The sequence below is a fragment of the Cyprinus carpio genome, chromosome B10 (assembly GCF_018340385.1).
Source record: "Cyprinus carpio isolate SPL01 chromosome B10, ASM1834038v1, whole genome shotgun sequence".
NCBI lineage: Eukaryota > Metazoa > Chordata > Actinopteri > Cypriniformes > Cyprinidae > Cyprinus > Cyprinus carpio.
In genome coordinates, this window is record NC_056606.1 from 3,509,507 (window position 1) to 3,537,111 (window position 27,605).

At 37.7% G+C, this 27,605-nt stretch overlaps 1 protein-coding gene across 7 annotated transcripts; it reads left to right on the forward strand.

Annotated features, from left to right (window-relative positions):
* LOC109084442 (protein transport protein Sec31A) lies at positions 1-26,746 on the forward strand. Of its 7 annotated transcripts, none has more exons than XM_019099119.2 (28): positions 1-189; positions 880-959; positions 1,067-1,190; positions 1,492-1,690; positions 1,795-1,890; positions 3,700-3,840; positions 4,841-4,983; positions 5,063-5,162; positions 5,243-5,404; positions 5,490-5,642; positions 5,721-5,942; positions 6,018-6,092; positions 6,179-6,226; positions 10,798-10,969; positions 11,110-11,288; positions 11,493-11,619; positions 13,655-13,800; positions 13,951-14,124; positions 15,623-15,790; positions 15,892-15,987; positions 19,076-19,169; positions 20,151-20,483; positions 21,343-21,378; positions 21,877-21,935; positions 22,014-22,265; positions 22,371-22,481; positions 24,125-24,196; positions 25,592-26,746. In XM_019099119.2, exons 2-28 carry the CDS (start codon positions 881-883, stop codon positions 25,769-25,771), a joined length of 3,741 nt encoding a protein of 1,246 aa, XP_018954664.2. In that variant the 5' UTR covers positions 1-189; position 880; the 3' UTR covers positions 25,772-26,746. The 7 variants fall into 7 exon arrangements, with proteins under 7 accessions (XP_018954664.2, XP_018954666.2, XP_018954665.2 ...); XM_019099121.2 differs by having other exon boundaries at positions 20,151-20,438; XM_019099120.2 differs by lacking the exon at positions 21,343-21,378.
* Positions 26,747-27,605: the final 859 nt, after the last annotated feature.

Genomic DNA, 27,605 nt, shown 5'->3' on the forward strand with positions numbered 1-27,605 from the left:
ACCGGAAGTCGTCACGTCGATGGGCGGGGCTTGTTGTGCCACGTTGATGGACAGCAGTGGGGACGTGGAGCTCTGTCCATCTGCAGGCAAACCCCACACAACCCCGCGGGGCTCATACAGTTATCCTGCTAATTCACTCTAACGCTCGCGTGTGCGCGTGGATGAGTCTGTGTGCGACCGCGAGAGAAGGTAAACACTTTAAAACTAGCGCAGTCCCTCTGTGCGTCGCTGCATTAGCCTCTCTGCTACACTAGTGTCTGTTTAAATGCACGTCTCGTGTACAGAGTTCACTTTTCATTCACTAAAACACGTCTCTTCTTATGTATGACAGTGCTTTATTATGAATTTCTAATTCGAGGTATCTTACACATTCATTGTCCAATATCTTGCAAAAACTGTATATCTGTAGGTATTATGTAATTAATTATTTAGCAGCGAGATATTATTTATTGTTTGCAGTGAAGGTCGCAGCTGTTCTGTTTTTATTGTCATGAGAATAATCGGTTACACTTTATTTTAAGGTGTCGTTGTTAAGTACTGAGTTATATTAATTAACTACATGTACTTGGTTAGGGCTTAGGACTACTTGCATGTAGTTATGCATAATTTATTGTTATTGTAATAGTAAGTACATGTAACAAGGACACCTTAAAATAAAGTGTTACCGAATAATTCATGTATAATTGCATTATATTTCGGAGATATTCTCAAATAAACTTCAGGTGGCAATTGTAGACCTTATTATTGAGTTATAGATATACTAAACAGAACAAAACGTTATTACCTTGACTTACCGAAACAGTTTGCACATTGACTGTCAATGAGACATTTACTGAGTAATCATAGCATGGTCAATGCATATAATTTTTTGAATCATAGGATGAAGCTGAAAGAAATAAACCGAACAGCTATCCAGGCCTGGAGCCCGGCGCAGCAGCACCCCATCTATCTGGCCGCAGGTAACCGCTCTCAGTCACTGAACTCACTCGCACTAACGGTCAGATATTGAACATGGCGTGACCCTGCCTGAGGTGTGTTTTGTCTGATGTGTGTTATGTGTGTTCAGGTACGTCGGCCCAGCAGCTCGATGCCACCTTCAGCACCAATGCGTCTCTGGAGATCTTTGAACTGGATCTGGCTGATCCCACTTTAGCCATGAAGTCCTGCGGCTCCTTCTCCTCTCCGCACAGGTACTGCACTTTGGGCATGAGTGCTTCCGTTTTGTTCTTTTATCTGGATAGGTATAAATTTTTGTTGTTCGTTCTTTTTTTTTATTTTTGTGGAAATCATTGGAGTTATGATGAAAGCAGTTGTGCTAATTTTTTTCTTTAGTTTTTTGTTACAATAGCTATATGATGATAATGTAGTTTTTTAATTTTGAAAGAAATCAATTTAATGATTTTAATGTTGCAATTTCTATTACCAAAGCCAATTTTGCTCTCATCTTGTATTTAAGTGTTAATGTTGAACCCCTTTCTGTTCTGTCTCTAGATATCACAAGCTAGTCTGGGGTCCACATGGCATTGACGACCAGAGTTTGCCATCGGGGGTCCTCATCGCTGGAGGGGAGAATGGCAACATCATCCTGTACGACGCCTCCAAAATCATTGCTGGAGACAGTGAGGTCATCATTTCCCAGAGCGAGAAACACACGGGACCAGTAAGAGCTCTCGACGTCAACTCGTCTCAGGTGATTACCCAAACCAAGTTCTTATTCTGTGCAACAATTATTATTTCTCCATGTCAGTTAAGTGCATCAGTACATGACTCTCTCTCTCTCTTTTTCTTCTTTAGACTAACCTTGTGGCCTCCGGGGGAAATGAGTCAGAAATCTACATTTGGGATTTGAACAACTTAAGCTCCCCAATGACGCCAGGACCCAAAACACAGGTACAGACCTTATGTGCACTCAAGAAGGAGCTCTAGTTTTGTTCTTGATTTCTGATAAATGTGTTTATGAATGTCATTAAATGTTGTTGTTTGTAGTTTGTGCAGCGTCTCTCAAGCGGGGCACAAGATTAATTAAAATCATTTAAAATAAGCTGAAACTTCACTAAAAATCAAGATATTTCTTATTTTAATTCAGACCTTTAAGCTACTAAAAAATATTTCCATAAATCCTTATCCAGTGAATCATGAACGACTGTAAAAGTCACATGAATTCATTGGTTAAAGGTGCCATAGAATGGAAAACCTTATTTACCTTGGCATTGTTGAATAATAAGAGGTTCTTGTTTTGTTTTTTATATGGAAATGGCATACCGTGAGCCTCAAACACCATTGTTTCCTCGTCCTTATGTAAATCTTGTGCATGCAAAAGACCACTGAAAAAGAGGCGAATCCCAACATAACACGACTGTGACGTTACAGTCAGGATCATTCATGTTTACGCCCCCAACATTTGCATCTCATCATGTATCCCAGCCCATGTTCTAGGCCAGCCGGACCTGCACAGCTGAATCTGCAGTGTTGCCAGATATTGCCCTTAAAACAAACAAAAACCGATAAATAAATAGAAATAAACCAAAATTATTTAAAATCTTTTGCAGTTAAGATAAGATAAAGATAACGTTGATCCTAAACTGCAATGTCTTTCTTTATTAACTTTCTAAAGTGTCAGAAAATGTGAAAAAGTCAAGTCCAAAAACACTTATAATAGATGGATCTGGCAACACAGAGGCTGCGTCCGCACTGGATCTGTATCTTCGTCTGATACAGGCTCAAACATCTAAGGTTGGATGCCTAATCTCTCCATGCTTCACGCCAGACAGCAGAGATCTGTTTGCTGTCTGAGCTACTGAAATGAGCCGCGCTGTGAAACAGCCAATCAGAGCAGAGCACAACATTATTATTCATAACCCTTCCAAATAAGGTAATAACAGACCATTTCATTCTAGGGTTGTAATGGACATGTAAAACCATTTCTGGAGAATAGCCGTTAGCTAAGTCACATACCTTCTATGTAGATATCAGAAGAACAATTTAAAAAATATTTGCAAATCAATGCATTCCTGTGGCACCTTTCACTTCCAGAATAGAAATTTCCTGATTTTACTCAAGCTCACCCCCATGTCATCCAAGATGTTCATGTCTTTTTTCAGTCACAAACAAATTAAGTTTTTTGAGGAAAACATTCCAGGACTTTTCTCCATATAGTGGACTTCAATGGTTTTGAACGTCAAAATGTAGTTTCCCTAGATAAGATATGGAAGGTTATCCTCAAAAAAGAAGGACATGGGGGTGAGTAAATTATCAGGAAAGTTTTATTCTGGAAGTGGATTTATCCTTCAAAAAGAGTGGGATCGCTGAAGAACATTTAGTTCTTAAAACTTCTGGAATTCTGAAGCTTATTTTATTTTCAATTATAATTAATTTAGTTACTTATTTTAATCACTGGACACTAGTTTCTGTAAATTAAAGAGCAAAGAAAAAAGTTTGGAAGACAAAACATGACAGCAGATGTCCCACGGGAATCCTGTTAGTGTACATGGGGGACTTTGAACTGTTGTATACGATGGAAAAAGGTTGAGAGCAGCTTTGCGTTAAAGCAATCAGATTTTTGCCTGGTGGATGGAAAAACTGCCCCAAAAATCCCACAGACTTGAAAAAGGAGCCCATATATCTAGAGAGGGATTGACTTGAGACTGTCCTGGGACAGTAAGCAACCTTGTCTAATGCTGACTTTGTTGTTGCTTTTAGCCCCTCGAGGACATCAGCTGTGTTGCGTGGAACAAACAGGTGCAGCACATCCTGGCCTCGGCCAGTCCCAGCGGAAAAGCTTCAGTCTGGGATCTGAGAAAGAACGACCTGATCATCAAAGTCAGCGACCACAGCAACAGGGTTTGTGCAGTGATTCCCTTTCGCCTTGATTTTACTAATCTTTTGCTAATAATAACTTTAATAATGCATAAAAAGTTAGTGTATTTAACTAATGACATAGTATCATGTTATTACTAGGGCTGTCGATTAATGTGTAAAATTAATTAATTAGTTATGAAAAATAATGCATAAAAAATGATTAATGCATGTAAAGCTCCCGCCCCAGACCTGTGCAGGTTATCTTACATTTCATTCAATTGATTGGTAGCTCAGTATTGTCTGATTTGGCTCAATTTTCAACAATAAAGCCACAGCAGAACTGTCATGCAATTCTGAGCAGCACACAGCGGTGGTTCAATTCTTAACAGATCAGTGTTTTGATTGAATCGGTTGATCCAATAATTCAGTGTCCCATTCATACAGAGAGCCCTTTACTTCATCCCTGAATGAATCAGCTGTTTGAACGAATGACTCGATTTAATCAAGACATTTACCGCCACCTACTGGCAGTTTTAATTTCTTATTTAGAGTATGATTTTATTTAAAAAAATCATAGTTTCATATTAATAAACTATTAAAGCAATAGTTCCCCCCAGCATGCTGTTTCAGACTTTTTCAAAACATAAAAGCAGATAATATGAATAACGTTGGTAACCAAACTGTTGGTTGTCACTGACTTTTATTGTATGGGGGAAAAAAATACTATGACATTTCTCAAATAAAGGCTAACTTGCCTAAAAGTTTTTGCAATGATTAATTCTTTGTTGAATCAAATGAAATATTTCTCTCTAAAGCTACTTTTTGTAATGCCTTTGATTGATTGATGCTTTTCTCGTTTAGCACAATAATAGGTCATTTCTAATTAATTAGATTAAAACTTTTAATCGCTTGACAGCCGTAGTTATTACTATAGTACTGCTAAGATATGCTTGTGTATTGAAGTAGTATTTTGTTGTTGTTACTGTCTGATGTTAGTGTTCGTGATGCATGTGATTTTGATGGTGTTTGTGTTGTGGTTCAGATGCATTGTTCTGGTCTGGCCTGGAACCCGGAGGTGGCCACTCAGCTGGTTCTGGCGTCTGAAGATGACCGGATGCCCGTCATCCAAATGTGGGACCTGCGCTTTGCCACCTCTCCTCTCAAAGTGCTGGAGAGCCACACAAGGTAGATATACTCATCAGCAGATACTCTTCCCCTCCTTGAGTCTTCCTGTGTCCTCATCGGTCTCTGTGTGTGCTTTCAGAGGTGTCTTGGCCATAGCCTGGAGTGAAGCAGATCCAGAGCTGCTGCTGAGCTGTGGGAAAGATAACCGGATCCTGTGCTGGAACCCCAACACGGCCGAGGTGAGAGTTTAGTCGTGTGATGAATACTGTGGTGCCACCAGAAGTTAATGGGGTGTAACCTGTGATGTCTTTTCAATCAGGTCCTGTATGAGCTGCCCACCAGTACTCAGTGGTGTTTTGACATCCAGTGGTGTCCCAGAAACCCAGCTGTGCTGTCTGCTGCTGCCTTCGATGGCCATATCAGCATCTACTCCATCATGGGAGGAAGCAATGACCACGCCACTACTTTACAGGCTGAACAGGTGCGACTGAACTCTCAATACAAGCCAACTTTCTCATGAGCTTGATCTGCTCACAGTTGCTCTTGATGTTTCTATGTCTCAACAGTTAAGTAGTTCATTTGGAAATATGGATCCTTTTGGTACGGGCAAGACGCTGCCTCCTTTACAGCTGCCTCAGACCGCCCCGTCCCAGAGCACCGTCACGCCTCTCAAGAAACCCCCCAAATGGATCCGCAGACCAGTTGGAGCGTCTTTCGCTGTAAGTGGCCACAGATCTAATAGACACCTTAAAAATGGTGTGCTTGTTTCTAATCAGCTTTTGTCTTTTTGTGAGCAGTTTGGTGGAAAACTAGTGACTTTGGACAACATCAAGCCAGCGGCCCAGCAGAGTGCCGCCCATGTGGTTCATATCAGTCAGGTTGTGACCGAAACCGATTTCCTTGATCGATCGAACCAACTTCAGGCGACGCTCACTGCAGGAAATTTCCTTGAGTACTGCCAAAGCAAGACTGAAGCTGCTCAGAGTGAATTTGAGAAGACCGTCTGGTCTTTTCTGAAGGTGGGACGCTAGATTAGTTTATAAGCTGTCGTACTTGTATTACCGAAGTTGTAACCAATAGATGTATGTGCTCAGGTGAACTTTGAAGAAGATGCACGAGGGAAATATTTGGACCTTTTGGGATACAAGAAGGAAGAGCTCGCTTTAAAGGTATTTTTGTGTGTTCACAGTGTTTGTAGTGTAAGTAGCTGCATCTGCTTCTTTGTGTCTTGATTAGTTCTGCTTGTGGTTTTCAGATTACATCAGCATTAGAACAGAACTGCAAATCTGATGAGGCCGATGTGGTAAGTGCAGCAGTCATTGTGTTTTAGCTAACGGTTAAACCTTTCTATTTTGGACTCGTTCAGGCAACCTCTGCATTCAGTTTGAGCCTATTTGACTTTTTGAGGACCAAGCAAAAAGATGCTTGTGCTTTAATTACACAAAACAAGACGGCAACACAAAGATTTTTGTTTTTCTCCTCCTCATGTGCTTCCCTCTAAGAAAGAGGAAGTGAAAAGAAACTTTTTTTTTTCGAGGAGAAGATACTTGCATAAAACTTTCAGCAGCTCAATTCTTTTTCTAATTGATAAGCCAAACAAAGTGGAAAAAATAGTTGTACCTCAAAATCAACACTTGAATTGTTTAACTGAAATCTTTTAGTGCATAATTGGCAAAAAAAAACAATCATTGTAGAAGCCTAGTAACTTGTGAACAACATTATGTGACTCGGCAAACTGATAAAAGCTTGCAACCTGCACCCTGACCCCTAGCAGTTGCTTAGGAGCCAGCCAGTCAGAACTGGTCATGTTTAGCCGACCCTTGCCATTTTTATATGCTCTCTAAGAATTACATAAACTTAATTCAGTCATGACAACTTTCGGGATTAAATTATAAAATCTTTATTAATGTAAATAGAATGTGCATAGGTTCGGCCTTGGCGGACTAGATCTGCTACGCTGCTGCTGCAGAGCAAGTAGACTTGCTTCTGCTAAATGCTCAGATCATAAATTGAAAAGGAAACATGCATGGAGCAGATCTAGGCAGGTGGTGCTGGGGAGGTAGTGGGCTAACATGAGGACATGCATAGAGCGCAGACATAACGTTCATTGAATATGTCCTGGTTATATAGGTAAACAGTAATGAGTATGTGAATCTGATTGGCTGGGAACATTGAATTGAATGAACCAATTAAACACCAGTAGAGTTTCATGGCTGAACTATTCATGACGTGTAATATAGGAAATACTTGCATGGTGTTCTGTCAAAACTAGCATCAAAGGAGCATTCAGTAGTTTGGTGCTAGTAAATAGCTTCATAAATAAATTCAAGAGTCATCTGAATGGTGTTCACTCACATGAGATGAAGACTGTACTCATTATAGTTTTCTTTAAAAAGTGTTTGAAAATGTTGAAATAATGTGACCTGGTAAACGTAAAAGAGAATCCTCACGCTCATTGGCTGCCGCCTCTGTAGATAGTGTTGTTGTTTTTTAATTAGATAATTATGCAATAATTATTAATGTACCAGTGGAGACAACGGGAGAATCAGTATGTACAGCAGAAATGATCTGCCGTCTTCAGCTACTGGTAGAACTACTGAATGCACCTTTAACAACACTGTAGCTGTGTCTCATTTCGAAGGCTGCTATTTTCAGGGGTTGCATTCGTCGGCTGAATATATCATTGAGGCTGGCTTGCTTCAGAAAAGCAGTAATTTACAGTAATTGCATCTCACAAGCAGATGAGTTTAAGCATACAATTTCTATGGGCAATGCAACGGTCCTAATATGACAGAAACATTCATATAGGAATCTGTAAACCAGTGGCAGAGGTTGCCACAGACTTCATTGGCTTTTCATATTAGCATCACTTCTTCAATGTAATAATCTCGTTCGCTTCATTTTTCACCGCTTGCATTCCACCTTATCCTGACTGTGGTGTGTGAAGCTTTCACTCATATCTTCATCCATACCTCACTATTATCCCGCTCCTGTTCCCGTCTCAAACCCGGTGCCTGACCCTGTTTCTAAGCATGAGCCAGTCCTTAAAACTGAACCCACTTCTGTTTCTGTTTAGGCTCAGCTTAAGCTAGAGTAATAATATTGATGTGATCCTTGAGTTGAGCTTTGAGTTGAGTCTGTGAACGAACCTTTGCTTGAGCCCACAACTGTCCCCAGTTCCAGAACCCAGAAACCTCAGTCACAGCCCTCAGTGGACCTCACCCCACCAGCAGATCTCACCTTCTCCTTTGACCAGACACCTGTATCCACACCCACATCACAGGTTGATTCTTTTGGTCAAATGATGGTCACACCTCAAGAGCAGTCACAGTCTGTGCCACTCTTTGAATCTCAGCTTCTACTGTTACCTCCTCAATCTGCTGCTGCGATGGTGCCACAGGAGTCTCTTTCTTCATGTGCACAAACAGTTGAGTTTCAGCAATCTGTGCCAGTCAATCAACAAGCATCTGGCACAGTGCATTCTGGACCAGTGCTGTTGGCTGAACCTCTTGAGTCTCTACAAGAACCTACTGTTGATTTACAACAGCCAGCATCTGATGTGACGCCACCGTGTAGCGCTCTTGGCCTTTCTCCAGATATCTTGCCTCAAGAAGCCATGAGCTTGCAAACTCCAGTTGACTCCCAACCACCTGCACCAACATTTGATTTGATGACACAGCATCCTGTTTCTGAGACTGATCTTCTGAGTACCAGTGATTGCCGGCCTGTGCTACATGTCGAAGAGGTTTCTGGTTGTGGAGACCCAAATAAATCCAGGGCAAACGAGGCAGCAACACTGGAGGAGGTACCTTACTCCTGCTAGAGCCTCCTGTTGCTGCATCCCTGTGTGATAGAATTACCTCTTAACTGTGTAAAATATTATTGGAATTGAATTTATTAAACTTGACAAGGCAGAGGGAGAAATAAACTACTCTCTGAAATCTCACACAGGAATGCTGGAATGGTAGCTTTTTTTTGTGGTAGATTTTTGAGTGTTGCAACTAACTTCAACCAAGCCTTGAGGTGTAGTCTTGCGGTAAAATACATGCACTTTTTCTACCACCTTAGAAACTGTGGTGTACGCAACATAGAACCAGCAGGATTTTACCAAAACAGCTGGTAGTTGACTAACAAATGTGATCCATTCTGGCAAAATGAGTCGAAATGTGCATGGGATAATTTTGAGCTACGGGCAAAAAAAAGCGATCGGTCAAATTTGAGGTTAAAATGAGTTCGTTAAGCCCTTATGTAGTGATCCCAGTGCTCCAGATAGTAATCAAACATCTAAAACTATCTTTATTTGTAGATTTTCTGAGAGGAGTACCTTTTCTCCACTCACTTCTCGCGCTGCCTCTCATCCGAAGCGCACACATAAAGACAACAGACACCGACAGTGCTCTATCCTGATACACATATACACATATATATATTACAGTTGGCTAAATATATTTAGGTATTCACGCAAACATAATCTGTTATGTCTTAAGTAGGGCTGGTTAAGTAAACGGGTTATCGTGTTATTTAGGTTAACCATCAGCATTCACAAACCACAGTCCACTGTTTTTTTTTTTTAACAGATAAGAATGCAACGAGCTCATAATCATGGCTTCATAAGTGGGAAACAAGAAGTTTCCGATAGCACTTTGGGGTAGTAGTGAGGTTGTATATGATGAGCACAGTGGAGTGCATCGTTTTGTTAACTTTGTGGTTAATTGAGTCGTTGGGGACGTTGGCAACACACAGCCATCTCAACATTTATTGCTTTACAGATCTACTGCTTTTGCCGCACAGAAATGTTCACGCAATCATGCAGCACGTACCAGAAGATCTGTGCTCCGGCGCGGTTATCGCTCACACTCACTGATCTATATATAACTGAACCGCGCTCTGGCCCACCTCTTCCGACCGAACGTGGCACGGAGTGATCACATTAGTCAGACGAACTGGGCTTTGGGTGTCAAACACACTCAGGCATGGTTAAGACTGCCTAATGTGAGCACACCCTTATTCTTCCACATCCTGCACACACAACTCTCTACCCGCCCATCAAGTGTTGTCCCGCGCTACACTCTGCTGCATTGGGTCCCGCAATCGTGAATGTCTCTACTCGGAAGGCGCCTGTTAATAATGCTATGATCGAGGCTCTGGACTCTGAAAATAACTTTGTTTTTCTATAACAAACTATAAAATATTTTCTATAAAAATGTTAATGTCCTTGCAGTGGCAAATAGCTTGTTTTATATGTAATTTGATTACATTAATGTTATAAGTTGAGATTTACAAAAAATATTTTAACTGCTAGGCTCCTATGTAAAAGGAATACTGCTGTAAAAAAACACCTTATTTGTTTAAAGTGTTTGCAAACCAAATGTTGTTGCACTTTTGTTCATATAGCAGTACTTTTAAATGAAAAAAAGTTGACAATACACTACTTTTGAATGCATTGTTAGTTTTGTGCATAGAAATGCGATTAATCGCAGACAATCATGTGATTAATCGTGATTAAAAATGGTAATCGTTGCCCAGCACTAGTCTTAAGTGAACGTTTGGATGTGAAACATTATATTAGATCCGTGCATTACACTGTGTCTTAATATAGGCCGTCTGTCTCATTAATGTTAAACAATAAAAGAATCACTCGCTTTCTTACTGTGATTATTGGTGTACTTCTTGTTTGTGAGTGTTTGCAACTAGGATTTGAACTTGCATTGTTCAAAACATTTTGTTTTTAGTGTTTGTTTTGTTTTTTGCTTTTAAAATGACATTCAAAATGTTTTGAATTGTGTGGAATATCAAGTGGTTGAAAATAACCAGGAAGAGGAAGCAATGCTCGTGTTTTTCACTGTCATTTACGTATCTATTTTTCTTATCAAGGTTGAGAAGAAAAGCACTGTAGAAGAAGAAGAAGAAGAGCCGCCTGCCGCTGAGACATCGGACCTAGACGAGATTCCTTTTGAGGATGAAGAACCTGCTGCTGAGGAGACGTCCAACACAGACATTACTCCAGCTCCTACTTCAGACACTGTTAACCTCAAAGTTAGCCAGGGCAAGTTTCCATTCCATTCGAATGCTCAACACATAACCTGATATAACGAACGTTGATGGAGCTAATATAATTTGGGGGTCAAGTTCTTCTTAAGGAAGTAAAATTTTTACTAAAGACTTCATGCTTGCTTTATCTTTCAGACATTGATTGGCTGATCACCCAGGCACTGCTGACTGGGGATTACGAAGCTGCTGTTAACCTCTGTCTGCATGATAACCGAATGGCTGATGGCATCATCCTGGCTATTGCTGGAGGTCCCGAGCTTCTGGCAAAGACTCAGAAGAAATACTTCAGCAAAACTCAAAGCAAAATCTCTAAGGTGAGATCATGTCGTACCACAGTAGACATGCTTCTAATGTGTTGCCGTTAGCTTAAGACTAAGAACCAACCCAGTTTGCTTTTTTATAGTTATAGGTATAATTAAATATTTATATGCAGACTTCCAAGACATAGAACTTGTGTTGAATTGCATGTCTTGGCGTTTACTCCAGTAGCTCTGATGTCAGATCTCAATGTGTTTTAGCTCATTAGTGCTGTGGTGATGAAGGACTGGTTGGATATTTTGGAGACATGTGACCTGCAGAACTGGAAGGAAGCTCTGGCTGCAGTAATGACTTACGCAAAGCCGGAGGAGTTCTCCTCGCTCTGTGGTGAGTCGAGTGTATTAACACCTTAATTAATACTGGAGGGAAACTGAATATTTTAATGTTCTCAGTAATAAGGACTGCCTGATGGCCAGGGACCAGTTCAGAAAGAAATCAGATGCGTGTCAGTAAATTAGTTATTATATTAAAATAACTTCTTTTGTCTTTTTAGTAAACAGTGGTTTACAGAACAAAATGTTGCTCTGCCTTTAAATGAATTCAGTTATAATTAATGATCTTATGATTAAAAATCAACCTCAGCTAATGCTCTAACCTATACAGAGAGCCCTGTTTCATGCAGATTACTGTTATATTAAATGTTACAACTGAGCCCAAACTATTAAATGTAGTTTTTATTCATTTAGATATAATACTCAACACTTAAGTAAAAATTGTATGCAAATGTGTAAATTGGACATAAGGCAGTTTTTACGTTAACTTATAAATCTTATCATTTTCTGTATGTTTTTGAAATGTAATCATTTACACAATGGCTGTCAGTGTCACAGATTAATTTAAACGTAATTAAAACATCACTAACAGCTTAAGAATAATATAATGAATATGTAACCTAATGTAGTGGAGATATTTAGCAAATTGCTCTTCTCTAGCGAACAAACGAGCTGTGGGCACTGATGACTTGTCTGAGGGAAATGTGACTTTTCGTTTGCAAACTGTTTTACTGACGTTTTTAGTGATTACTTGAGGCATGAGATGTTCATTCACATTTATTTCATGCTATAACTAGTAGTAAAGAGAAACACTCCACATCAAAAACTTGCCAAAAAGGCATTTATCATCTGAATTTCCTGACAAAATGGATACAGTTTGAAAGATGAGGCTTCGTTTCTTATAGAAAGTAACAATATATAAAATTTACATTACGTTTTACATTAAGTTAAGCACGTGCAGTGGTTGAAACAATGCTGTATTTGTTCAGTACACATGTATCGAATCAAACATTTTCGGTTCGAAAACCTGTACTGTTACACCCCTATAATATATATTTGCTCACTGCATTGCCCAGCCCTGTTTTCGATTACTCCATTCCAATATTTTCAAAGGTAGTTATGTGCATGAATTAGGGCTGGGTGATTTGGCAAAAAAAATTACATCTAGATTTTTTTCAGAACTTTTGACCGATTCTCAATTTTTTTTAATGATTTTTAACTAGTCAACTTGAAAATGTAACTACACCTTGATTCAAGTAACTTTTTTTCTTTATTTACCCTCTAGTTAAAGAAAACTCTATTCCAAGTGCAGCACACATGAAGTTGTCAACATGATCACTTGTAGTTCATGCATCTTTTCTGCAAAGATATTTAACATCTCATACAAACTTGTCTTGTACATATTTTATGTTCAGAAATAATCTAAATCTCAAAAGTCAAGGTAATTCAAATTCAGAATGCCTGAAGGTATAACACCAGTAGACTATTATTCACTATAAATGTTCTGTAAAACAGCAGCAGCTTTCAGCCTGTCACCATGATGCAAACATGAAATATCAGACATACAATAGTAGGGACAGGTTTTTTGTTCGCTTGCGTTGCGTTTCCATTGTTTTTCTATATAAACATGGACGTGTTTGACTGTTGCGCTCACGTCTCTTGCAGCGTCTCATGCATGAAACAGCATTTTAAAAACGCAGTGCTCAAGTTTAAAGAAGTTCAACTCCCATCTTCTTGCATTTTTTTCTGATTCCACTGCCGTGTCGCATCTTTCTCAACACAAAAGCGCATTCTATGTAAGTGGCGTAGCGATATGTTCTACTTCTGGTCCTTCACAGAGCGCATCAAGTGCAGAGCGAGGTTAATCACGTGCGGCGACATGCGTTTGGATCGTTCTTTTCTCTTTACTGTTATTATGATTGGCATATTGCCAAAGTGCCTAATTCTAACGTTTGGTCATATTTCTATTCAAGATCGCAATTCCTCGATTTTTAAAAAATACCATCGTGGCAAAACATGAAATTCAAATTCATTGATAAAATCTGACAATTCGTCCAGCCCTAGCATGAATGTTTGGTTGTCTCCTGCAGGTGTGCTGGGCTCCAGGCTGGAGGCTGCTGAGGACACAGCACTGCAGGCTCAGGCCTGTCTCTGCTACATCTGCGCAGGCACAGTAGAGCAGCTGGTGGCCCACTGGGCCAAAGCTCAGGACTCCTGCAGCCCGCTGTCACTGCAGGTGAGGCTCCAGAAACCCACGGGCCCAAGTCCATCGTGTTCTCCAGCAAGACCTGCTTTTATTTTTTTAATCATTTTATGTGTATGTGAACACAATATGAGCACTTAGGTATGAACTAATGGATCTTTGTGACTGTGTTGGTGTTTGTAGGAGCTGGTTGAGAAGGTGGTGGTCCTGCAGAGAGCTGTGCTGAGAGCTCAGGGTGGTGTTTCTACTGATATGGGTGCACTGATGGCAGAGAAGATGAATCAGTACGCCAGTCTGCTGGCCTCACAGGGCAGCTTACAGACGGCCATATCCTACCTGCCCACCAACACTCAACAGGTGACCGTCAGAAGTCGTGCCTTAAGTTGGTAGATGGTCACACAAGAGAAAGTTTACCACATGGTGAACTGATACTGCTTTTGCAAAAATAATGTGTTGAATTATTTCCTATAGAGCTCTGTATCAAATTATAATAGTGGGTGGGGATCAATAAAAGGTTTTTTAATGGTGTTTATTGAATGATCTTATAAAAGGATTTTTTCATTTTCTGGTTTGGGTCAGTGTTGTTATTGTTAATTAAAACTACTAAACTATTAGAATTATTACAAAATAGTTTTTTGTTCATTTAAATAAGCTGAAATATAAAAATGTTAGATGAATAATGTTTATGAAGTGCTGCCTTGGTAATTAACTGAAATAAAGTAAGTTGAAGTTGAAGTACTAAAAGCTAAAACTGAAGTAAAAATAAAAATCAAAGCTATATAGCTAAAAAAAAAAAGGTAGAAATAAAAATATAAAATTTCAACTAAAATTTAAATTAAAATATACAAATAAAAGCTAATTTCAAGTATTAATACTACAATAGCATATCAATATTACAAAAATAACACTGCACTGACTAAATATTCAAAATCTGTTACAAAGTTTTTATTAACAAATATAAAATTAAGCTATCTTACACGATGTGAATGCACTTTTATGAGGTTTATTAAGTTTCCTAAAGAATTAGTTTTTCTGAGTAAATTTTGTGATGTTTGTCTTACAAGTTATGAGAGATTTGTAAATATTTTGGGCCTGAAAGTGTTTAAATGGTAAATTCCAAATACAAGTGCATTTCCTAAGTTTATTTATTTTTTAAATAAAACATTAAACAAGTATTAATAATTAGCTATTAATTATTAATAATTAGTTAATTAAAAATAGGCCAGCTGCAAAGGGATTTGAGTACTCTGCATGCATTTTGCTATATTAATGTTACTAATCATCTGTTAATTTGCTCATTTTAATAACAATGATAATAAGAATTCCTGAAAGTTCTATTTAAGTCAAACATTGAAAGGAGTGTCATAAACAAAGTCTCTCATGCACTGTTTGCACTACACAAACACTACACTACACAAATCTGTTGCTATTCGCAATTTTAGTCCCACTTTATATTAAGAGGACTTAACTACTATGTGTATACATGCAAATTAATAAATACCTGCATATAATTACATCTGTAATTAATTTCTGTAATTGATTTTAGCTTTGTTTATGATCAGTCTGCATAATAGTGGCTGTAAAATATGTATTTTAGCTATGTAAATGACATTTTGAGTTTGAATATTATATATAACCCCCTTTAAAACCACCCACAAACCCGACCACCAAACCTGTCCCTAACTTTACCCCATCCCACCTCAATAGCAGCAGAAGTGTTTTGCAATACTATATGAACACAATAACTACATTGTATTATTTTTTGATGTAAAAACTTAGTAGTTAAGGCTGCCTAATATAAAGTGGGACTGCAATGTATAGTGGTTTAATGCAGATGGTTTGTGTTTGTCTGTAGGTTGCTGTGCATCAGTTGCGTGATCGTCTGAGCAGAGCTCTGGGTCAGCAGCAGCAGTCTGAAGTGAGGCAGACGCTCCCCGCCGCTGTCCCAGTGCAGACGTACACACAACCTCAACCTCCACAGGTCCCCGCGCAGCCCGCCGCACACACGCAGTATCACCCACAGGTACGACACACGCTCACACCCGCCGAGTAGAGCACGCGGCTGCATTGTTTGACCCGCCAGCGGCCGAAACCAGCGTGTGCTTGTGTTTGTGTTGTGTTCAGGGTAGATCCGCCACTACTGTCACGTCCTGGAGTAACCAAACCCCTACAGCTCTGCCCAGTGTCCCTCGCCCACTCGTGCCTGCCTCTGACCCGCAGGTACAGACCCACAGAGCTGTGACAGACACATAGCGCATCAGCAAAGCCTGCTGGGTCTCTAAACTGCTCATTTAATACCGTACTTTGGCTTTTTGATTTCTTTCGTCTCTCTTTAGTGGGCTTTGCTCCATGAGAGCTGTATTGGGTCTGAACAGTAATGTATCTTTTCTAGTTTACTCCAGTGACTTCCATTATACGTGTGTTTAACTCTAGACACTAAACTGAGAAACAAGATTCATTCCTGAAATTTCAGCATCATTACTTCACTCTTCAGAAATCATTCTGAAATCGTGCTCAAATCATGTTGGATTTGATGAATAAAAAGTTCAGCATTTATTCAAAATATAAATCTTTCCTAACAATGTAAGTCTTTACTATCACTTAAATTTAATGCATCCTTGCTGAATAAAATTATTAATTTCTTTCAAATTAAAAATAAGAAAAGTATTTACTGTCCCCAAACTTTTGAACAGACGTGTATTTTATTGTCACAAAAGATTTCTGTTTTAAATAAATGCTGTTCTTTTTTTACATTTTATATTCATCAAAAAATCCTGAAAACAGTATCACAGGTTAGAAAAAAATATTAGGCAGCACAACAGTTTAAACACTGAAATAAATCAGTATATTAGAATGATTTCTGAAGACCATGTGACACTGAAGACTGGAGTAATGATGCTGAAAATACAGTGCTGCATCACAGGAATAAACTACACTCTAACATATATTAAAATAGAAAACCATTATTTTTAATTGCAATAATATTTCACAATATTGCCTTTTTCCCTGTATTTTTAATCAAATAACTCATGGTGTCCTATGCTTTAGAGTTGGAATTGTTTCCAAACCACGTTACTTTCTAAAAAGAAAACATGTAGTTGTATTCTAATATCAGAATTGACTGAAGAAGTTAAAGAGTATTAATGAGTATTATTTGTATTATTGAGCTCCATCAGTCCAGAGATTGCAGGTGTGGAGGTTTCTGATTCATTCATTCATACATTAATGCAGATGTTTGTAATGTCTCACAAATAACCAATCTCTTTCATATCCCATGTTTTTATGTTATAACATCTAATATTTTCACCAACCGTATTTTGTGGAAAATTAGTCGCACCAAACTTACAGACTTGCTTTTAAGTCGCATCAGTGTATAAAGCACATTTTATTATTACATTAAGAAATTGTGTGAAATACTGGTAAACATCTACAAACATTATAAGCACTGTAAAAATATATCTTTCCTGTTCTGTTCTGAATGAACCCTTTAACTGTCAGCGTCTCACCTGTGGGACGCTTGGCGCTCTTTTTTTGTTGTCCATTTTCTCTATAAAATCTTTTAGTAATCATCATAAATTATCATTTGAAAGCTTAGAAGCCCAAGATTCATCCTGTGAAAACCATTTTGAAATCGGACATTGCGTTACCATGGAAATGGTACTTTAATATCTTATGGCGGTCTCCTCCCTTTAGTGGGCGGAGTTGTGTGTAGTGTTACAAAATGCATTACAGTCTTTTAGAATCAAAACTTTTTATAATCTTGGCAACAAACATATCACTGGAAAGGTCTGAGTCTCAGGATTCCATATTTGGTGGTTATTTTGAGATAGAAGTAAAATTGACAGAGAAATCTAGAGAAAAATTCATTAAACAGAATTCAAAGTAGTTTTGATGGCTCCCGGTGGCTGTTTGTGGTATGACGCCCTAAATAAAATCTCACAGGAACCTCAGTTTTTTCATATCAACTTCAAATTTGGAACATAACTTATTTAGACACAAGGCTTTAATTTTATACCAATTTTAGAGTAAAACCTGTTATGTAAAATATTTATAATAAATAAAATAAAATTAATATAGCGCATTTTATTTACAGTACATTTAAACTTATATAACTTTTTGATACTTTAATTTTTCGAAAAAAAATTCACCAAAATCTGCTAATTTTCTTCTTTAAAAAGAGACCAACCTTAGGTCTATATTCCAAAGTGTTCATAAATTACAACAGTTTAAGTTTGGATAGTGCACTTTAATGCCTATTTTAAAAAATGGGGGTGACAGTTAAAGGGTTAAAGTTTAAAGGTTTGTTATGGAGTGAGGGAAAGTCAAATACAGCTATGAAAAAAATATAAATATTATCATTTTAAACTCCAGACTGTCCTGCATGCTTGTGTTTTGTCCTGAACTGTACACTGCATTTCATTAGCAGATATGGGCAGCTTCTCAAGTGTTTTCCCCCAAGCCAGGACAACTATATTACAATCATTCACATTTATTTACATGATTATTGTAGAAATGCTGAAGCTTGTGCTGTAGCTCTTTAGTTTTGTACTTCATGAAGTCGTAGTCAGATGTCAGAGTATACGGTTTTGACTAACTCGGTGGCTCGTAACGTTAGTCTTCTGACATGTTTAAAATCTGTGTATCAGAAGCAACTTACAGTATAAAAAATGCATTTAATTCATAACAAAAGCCACTAGTTTGGGTTCCTTATGTAAATGCTATAGGTGATAAGTGACATTTAGCTGGCAGATGCACTGGAATTTAAAGGGTGTTTTTTATAATAACATATTGTAATAATATGTTGTATGTACACTGCTGCTCAAAAGTTTGGGGTCAGTAATTACTATTGTTATTCAGCCAGAAATAAACTGTCAGAAGTGGAAGTAAAAACATTTATAATGTTACAAAAGATTTATTTTTTTAAATTTTCCATCAAGGAATCCTAAAAAAGAATCCACTGTATCACCGTTTCCACAAAAACTGTTTTCAGCATTGATAATAATCAGAAATGTTTCTTGAGCAGCATATTAGAATGATTTCTGAAGGATCATGTGACACTGAATGTAAAATTCAGCTTTGACTCACAAATGTAAATACATTCACACAGAAACCAGCTATTTTACATTGTGATAATATTTTGCGATATTACTGTTTTTACCGTGTTTTTAATCAAATAAATGCAGGCTTGGTGAGCAGAAGAGACGTTTGAGTGATATTGTAGTATAAAAAGAAGTAGTTTAGTGCATCCCTCGTGTTGGTGGCAGCAGGCTCACCAGTCTAAACCGGTTTCTGTCTCTTCTGTCCTCAGGTGGAGTCCTCCGCTCCAGGCTTCGGCCTTCAGTCTCCAGTGAGTGCGTCTGTTCCCGCCTCCGCTCCCTTCATGTTCTCCCAGCAGTACCAGAGTAAGTGTACTGTCACAGAAATCAACACTCTGTTCCTATACTACATCTGCCATGGTGTCTTTATCATGTGACCAGCCCCTTAGCTGTTATAAACCACGGCTTCTTGCGGCTTATTGCTTTTATAAAACGGTTATTCCATATAAACAGTAAGGTTTCACAGAATAAAACATAATGATTTTATTAAAAATATTATTCTTCCGCCAAACGATGTAGTTCCTCAGAAACAGTTGTGGATGCAATAAAGTGGTTGCTGAGCAACACACAGATGCAGAAACCAAGAGGAATATGTTTGTAGAGTAATGTACAACAGCTTCGAACACGGCTCAACCAATCAGAATCAAGCACCGGAACTATCCGCTTCATAATTATGCTTTTCAATTTTTTTTAAAAATAGTTTTCGTTTTACTTTAAAATTGCAATACTGTTGTGAGGTGGATTGTTTTGACTGTCTCAGTAAGCATCGTTCTAGATCACCCTGGGATATCCATTAAAACACCTCATAATAAACCACAGGCAAGTGACACTCACTGAAAATCTGGTTTTCCCTTACGAAAATGAACCATGGTTTTATTATAGTGTAAGTGTAGTAACCTAACCATGGTTTTGGGCGTATTGATTACCATTTGTATAACCACAATTACATGGTTAAACTATAGTTAGTGTAGTGAAACCATGGTTTATTTGTGGTCACCATAGTTTAGTGTTTTTGTTGTTGTTTTATTTGTAGTAAAACCATGGTTAATTACAGTGCAGAAATGAGTTCACCAACACGATGCATTGTAAACTTAAGCAATGCATGGTGTTTTGTACGGATGCTGGCTGTTGTAAAATCTTTGCATGAACTTTTTGCTCAGTATGTACTCAGATGTATGTTAACAGTTAAGGATCGTTTGACTAGAGCTGTTTATTAATGTTTGCACGCTCATTTCTGTGAATGACTAACTGCATATGCCTGTTGTCTCCTCTCCTCATGATCTTCAGACTGTCCTCAGCAGTTCACGCCTGCCGCCGGGACTCCTGGCATCTATCAGCCTCTTCAGTACTCTTCCTCTATGGCCTCTCCTCTTCCTCCTCCACCCTCCTCCTCCTCTGCCGCTGCTGTCTATCCTCCACAGTTCATGCACCCTGTCTCAGCTCCTCCTGTGATCTCCGGGCCTCCTCAGGGCCAGCCTTTCTCTCCTCCTCCTCTCTCTTCTGGCATGTCTTTCCAGCACGGTGGGCCGGGGTCGCCCACGGCTTATCTTCCCCCTCCGGTCTCCAGATTTCCAGGTACTCAGTCTGAACCCGCACTGATTCCAGCCTCTCAGAGAACAGGTCTGCACTCAGCACCAGATCTAACACATACATGCAGTGACTGAAGAACATCATCAGCTGTTTCACACATATTGTAGTCAAAAGCCTTTTCTGCTCACCAAACAAAAAAACAGTAAAAACAATACTTCTGTGAAATGTTATTACAATTTAAAATAACTGTTTTCTATGTGATTGTATTTTAATTTTTATTCTCATTATTCGATTATTCAGAAATTACTTTATTATGTTTTTATGTTTCTGTTTAATTTGTTGTAGTTTTATTATGAATGTTACAAACATCTATTGGAAATAGAGACATTATATATTTCAAAGAATCCTGAAGGATCATGTGACACTGAAGACTGGAGCAATGATGCTGGAAATTCAGCTTTGATCACAGGAATAAATTACATTTTAACATGCATTCACATAAAAAACTGTTAATATAAATTGTAATGATATTTCACAATATTGTAGTTTTTTTGATCAAATAAATATAGCCTTGGTGAGTTTGAAAAGGCTTCTTTCAAAAACATAAAAAATCCTAACTATTTCAGACTTTATATATATTAGATAGTAGTTCTCGTTCATTATAGCTTTAACACAGTTGTTAAAGGTAGGATTGCAGACTCACTTAAACTAATCAGGGCTATTTTTGAACTAATAAAGACAAAAAGGTGATTAAAAGTGGTGTTCAGTCGAGTTGTACACTCACAGTTAGAAAATTATTACCAGTGGTGAACTGGTGCTGTTTATTACATGTTTATTACATGTTTATTACATGAGTTACATTAGTTTATTTCAGTTTTAATCCAAAATCTCTGTTGCGTTAAAAAAGTTGATGGACATGTCATGCGTCAGCTACCTTATGTATTTGCAGGAGGAATAAATCAAGACTCAGCCTGGTCTTTGGAAGGTGAATTTATAAAGAGAGTTATAACAATCTAACACAGAGGACCGTGATTGTCCGTCTTGGGTTATTATTAATAAATAAGATTCACTAAAATTTTTCACAGTGATTTTTGTTTTTCTCAAGTAATTCTAAAATGAATTAATCACTCATTTATGATCATGATATTATAATCAAGTATTGGCTGTAAATAAATGCAAGGACATAAGCAGTCATTTTGCACTGCATTTGCACGGTAAGTTTGGTAAAAGTCACTGTGGCTGTAAAATGGTGTATTTTGTTAGTTGTCCAATATAATTGATTGTTTTCTTGCGTTCAGTGGTGCATGCAGAACAAATCTTTAACTGTTGAGTCCTGCAATAGTTGTGATTAAGAACCAATCAGCATGATATAATATTCTAACTCTATGCTCTCCATTCTGAGAGTTAAACTAGCCCCAGATTGGACCATGCATTGCCACCAATTGAAATCCAAAATGAAATGATCTCTCCTGTCCCTCTGCAGGACCTCAGAACGGCTGGAACGATCCTCCTGCACTCAACAGAGCTCCCAAAAAGAAGAAGGTGAGTTTGAAGATCTGCTTGCTCATAACTTACGTGGATTGGACTTTCAGAAAAACATCTTGTGCTTTTGGTTTCTAGATGCCAGAACACTTCACTCCACCAGCCCCCATTACAGCACCCATCATGGCCCCTCTAGGAGACCCTCAGGTCCCTGCCGGCCAAACCATGCAGACCCTTCAACCACAACAGCAGGGTCCAGATCAGCCTGTGGGCCCAGCCATCTTCACCCCCATCCAGCAGCAGCCACTGGGACCCCCGGGCAGAAACCCCAGCATGCCTCAGGGCAACATGGAGGGTGCGCCTGGAGCGCCAATTGGAGATGTCATAAAGGTATTGGTTTATGTACAATAAACCTATAATGCTAACCCGGAAGCGTATTAGTGGTCGTACACTTGGTGTTTTACCCATATTATACTCTTTTCTCATCCACTTCAGTCCATACCGACTGAGAAGATCACGAAGAAGCCGATCCCTGAGGAGCACTTGGTTCTGAAGACCACTTTTGAGGGACTGATCCAGAAATGCTTGGCTGCTGCTTCAGACCCGGTTTGTTTACACTGAAGCGACACTATTAAAAGCAATCGCTTGTTTCATGATTTCTTGGTCTTCCAAAGCAAAAAAATTATTCAGAAATGGTTTGTTTATACTGTAGGGTATCTTTTTTGGGGTATCGCTTTTAAGGAAGATAAATATTAATAATTTGTTTGAATGTGAGATATCATTATTGGGTATTGAAAGCAGATAACACAAAGCAAAAAAAATAATAAAAATAGATGTGCATTTCACACCAAGCGATCCAATAACGAATAGTATTATAAGATAAAAGGCAGACAGCTGTAAACGATAAAGCTAGCTCAACGAAAAAACGATATCATTGGAATCACTTTCAGAACGAGCTTTTTTTTTCCAGCTGATGATTTATGATAGTAAAAACATTGACAGCCAATCGTCTCGTCTCGAATCCATCCGCAATCCTGCTATAATGAGCTGGAGAATTTAAAGCAGCAGAGGTGCGTGCACTTACAGACGATATCGTTCGCTGGTGTGGACGCTAATATCGTTATCTTTATAGTTATCATTCTTGGTGTGATCAAGGCTTTATCCTTGAATATTATAATGATGTGATACCTGGTTTTACCAAATAAATTCTTCAGCTCTGTATTTAGAATCTTTATTGAGAGTACTGTTTATTAAAAACACACCAGTAAGTGTTTTAAATATCAGATATACATGTTTTTTTTTATTTTATTTTTTTATAAATTTGTAGTGTCCTTGCTGAATAGAAGTATTCATTGTTTTAAAAAAGCAAAAAAAAAGTCTTGGCGATCCCAAGTTTCTGAGCAGTATATTTTCTGTGGTGTTTTTTTGATGCTGCTTTCTTTTATTTATGGTGTTTTTTTTGTTTTTTTTTTCATTTTTACTACTAAATGTAATAATAATGTTTGTCGATCTTTGTTTTATTGCAATCTGCATGACAAATCAATTCAGATTGACTAGCTCTTGATTCGATTATGATCTGACATCTACAGCGATTCATTTGGATATATATCCAGTGCAATACTTGTCAGAAACAGTACAGGCAATCCTTTCAGTTGATACATTACTGTAATAAAGGTTAAAATTTACAACAGTATGAATTATTAAATTAAAATTCTATTTATTTTAAGATACAATAATCAACTTCTTAATGATATAATATTTCTACTCCAGTTCATTATAATAATATAAACATTTAAATATTAACTATTAAAAACTTATTTTCATGATAAAATTATTCAAGTGTACATTCATTAAAATATCAGGTTAAGTTAAATGTAATTTTTTTTTTTAATAAAGTACATATATTTAGCAAAATGTGTCTCTAGAGTAATATTTTATTAAACTAACATACAAGCTATGGACATTGAATGGCTTTCCTGAGGTAAATGTAACAATGTGTGATGTTGTTTACAAATATGTCACATTAGCTATTGACTAAAGATGCATTTCATCTGAGATTCATTTTTAGCAAATAATCGTATTTATTCAAACTCGTTCTGAAAAGCATATTGACCAGCATACAAGTTACAACCCATACTAATTATTACTACTACTACCAAAAAATGTTTGTTTGCATGTTCTTCTGTCTGTATCTGGTTTCAAATTTCCCAGCATTCCAAGTAAACAAGTTTTCCCCTTCATCCTAACAGCAAACCAAGAGGAAGCTGGATGATGCTCATAAGAGGCTGGAGTATCTCTATGACAAGCTGAGAGAGCAAACAGTGAGTATTTTACTGTGAATGAACACTCACTGTACTGTAATCTAGTGGTTAAAACACAACTAGGGGTGTGCGATATGACGATTTTTTGATCGTGGAGCACACGTTCAATCAGTTACAGTTCTGGCGCTTCAGTCTCAAGATACTGTACAACGCCACATACATTCACATCAGTGTTAATTCAGCGGTAGAGTTACTCTCACAGGACACTGCACTTCACTGTCACAGTCACAAAACTACATTATTTGCATGTGCTTTTAAAGTTTCATTCACGTGTTGTTCTGATGTGCGCTTTTTCTGAAGTGTGCGCACTAATAATCCTGTCAAACAGCACCTGATTACTGAACTAAGTTATCTTTTGTGCTAATACTGTCAAAACACACAAGGTTTGCATATAGACTTAGTTGGTTGTCTAAAATGAAAGTAAACGTGAAAGTAAAGAGAGAAAAACGGACTTGTGCTTGTATATTAGATGCGTGCAGCTCTTAAAGGGACCGTACTAGGGCTGTCAAAATGACTGAAAAACTACATTCGAATTTTCTAAAATATTATCAAAATTCTAATTATATTCAAATTTAAAAGGCATAATTTCAGTTAGGGGGGAAAAAAGGTTTTGGCTTGTCTCCTGAGGCCAAAAGAGGGCGCATCACGCAAAATATTACTAATGCACGTTTCTTCAAAGCGTAATAAAATAACATGACTATCTTTGGAAAAAAAAGTGCATAATGTTTAAAATAATGTTTATAAACCATATATAATTAATAAAATTGCTTAAACAATTAGGAAAAAAAACAGCACCCTGCATGTATGTATAGTTTAATACAAAGGACCGAAAACCAAACACAAAGAGTAGGCTACTTTTTTCATTTAAAAACATGAGATACAGTTGGATGGGGAAAAACCACCATAAAGCCTTGACATGTTTTTTAAAAGTTGAACTTATATTAATTTCACATGGCTTTCTAAACATCCCGAGACGCGAGTGCAACGGTGATAGATGTCCCTCTAGAAAATGTGATAAATATGTGTTCTGTGTGAACGGCTTGGTTTCAGTTTTGACGTAAACAACATCATCTCCACACTGATGCTCTCGTTTTCTGCAATGTATTGAATGAACAACGTAGCAACGTTGACAGCCCTAGACAGAACTGAACATGCTGCCGACTGTCATTAAAGGGATTGTTCACCCTAAAATTACATTTCTGTCATTATTTACTCACTCACATGTTATCCCAAACCTGTATTAACATAAATTAAAACACTATGACAGAATTGGCAGACAGGTGACAGAATTGTGGTAATATCTATGCCATATCACCCACCCCTAACCACAGGCTTTAAAATACTTCTGGTGTTTAAATATTATGTTTTGAGTGCGACACAATCTCTCCTCTCCAGCTGTCTCCAGCTATAGTCGGTGGTCTGCACAGTATGGCCCGCAGCATCGAGTGCCGCTGCTACACCGACGGACTCAACATCCACACACACATCGTGAGCAGCAGCAACTTCAGCGAGACGTCTGCCTTCATGCCCATCCTGAAGGTGGTGCTGACACAAGCCAACAAACTGGGTGTTTGATGTCCACCGTCTGTAACACACACAAACCAACTAGTATTCTCAACCCCTCAAGCCATCTTTCCAGGACCAGTTGTGCATATACTTAACCGATCTGGTTTACAGCGTTGTTTTATCTGTTTATTCTTCGTTTTCTGTCACGTGTTTTAATGTTGTTGCTATTATTACATATTTGTAATCATGGCATTGCAGAGTGCAATAGGGCTTTCCCCTTTCATGTCTCCAGTTTTAATGGTAAATTAGCTTCATAAAATGAAATGCGAGATTTATGCTTTAGTGAAGAATAGCGGCAAGCTAATTGTTTCCAGTGCACCGTGTGTCATTCTTAATTTATGCTATTCATTTGGCATTATTATTTTGATTTTTAAGACGTTTACGATTATCGCAGCTCCTCTGCATTTCATTTTGTTTTCTGGGAATCTTCATTGATTCACGTTATGACATCATTTCTGCAGATGAAGTTCGGATGTTGAAACTTCGTAAAATGATGATAGAATTTGAAATGAATTTTTATTTAAGCAGTTTATTTGATTTAGTATTTGGCATTCGTACAATTAGAAATTTATGACTAAATCTTGATTTATGTTTGTTTCATAATAATGCTGCCTGTCTTTATAGTACATCACTACATGTTTTAGACATCTTTTCAGATCTTACTTCTGAAACAAAGGGGCAAAAGAAACAGGATCCGATGTGTGGAGAAAAAAAAAGAAGGTTAGGCTACAATAAAGGGAATGTTTTTTTTTTTTTTTAATCTTTTTTTAATTTTTTTTTTTTTTCAGATCACAGTCTCAGCCAGCTATTGTTCTGTTAATAAGTCTGTTTTGAGCAATTTTGCATATGGCTGCACAAAAGTTTGGAGGCTTGCTCTACATCGTTGGGTTTTTTATGCAATCTGTGTACTGTCTCAGTAATTGAGATTGTACTGTAAATCTGATGAATGTTTTGCAGTTTTATTAAAAACAAATTGAGACCGCTGGTTTGTTTCTTTTTACAAATGCTTTATTTTATTTGTTAAATTCATATACTTCAAATACATATTCATATTCATATAAACTGAACTCTGCACAGACTTCTGTTTTTTTTTTTTATAAAGCTAATTACAAATACTAGAATCTAACCCTAACAGAAAACTTTCTGCACCCTTTGAATGAATGAATGAATGAAGGAAAACTATAACATTTATATCCTGTCAAACGAGGACGTCCCTGGATGTTCTCAGAAGCAGTCCACTTCTGGGTACAATTATGCCCCTAATATATGCTTAGGTTGGTATACAGACACACACTTATGTTTTACAACTCTATATCTGTTATTCATACAGTTATAAACAGTGCATGCAGTCTCACACAATTGCTAATACAATTTGACATCTGTTTTCTCTCAATACATCTAGACACATTCAGATATGTGCTGTTTGACAGTGAAAACGGTAATACAGACTGCTTTAAAATATCTCTGACTGTTATTACTGACATTAATGTACAGATGACAATGTTTTTGTATGATCTTCAACGAATAAAGCTAGATATGCTCATTAGATCACAGAAACACTATTATAACACAAAGAGCTTAAACGAACCTTTAATTAAAAGCTCTTAGATACACTTATTAAAGGCGCTCGCGATCAGTAAAGTGCGCGATAATTCATTCTTGAATCTCATCAACTTATTTACACGCCAATACATAATACACGCCAATATTAGACCTTTTTTATTTTTATTTATTATTATTTTATTTTTTCCCCTGTAAACCAGGGTTCCTCAATTAGTTTTCGCCGGGGGCCGAATTCCAATGATACCAAGCCCAGGGCCACTGACCTAGGCCTAGGCTATAT

Excerpts from the sequence above, each read along its gene's own strand:
- LOC109084442 (XM_019099119.2), top strand. The coding sequence starts at position 881 with ATGAAGCTGAAAGAAATAAACCGAACAGCTATCCAGGCCTGGAGCCCG. Across the intron at positions 20,484-21,342 it reads TCCAGCCTCTCAGAGAACAG|GAGGAATAAATCAAGACTCA; the intron begins GTCTGCACTCAG and ends ATGTATTTGCAG. Across the intron at positions 22,482-24,124 it reads TGGCTGCTGCTTCAGACCCG|CAAACCAAGAGGAAGCTGGA; the intron begins GTTTGTTTACAC and ends TCATCCTAACAG.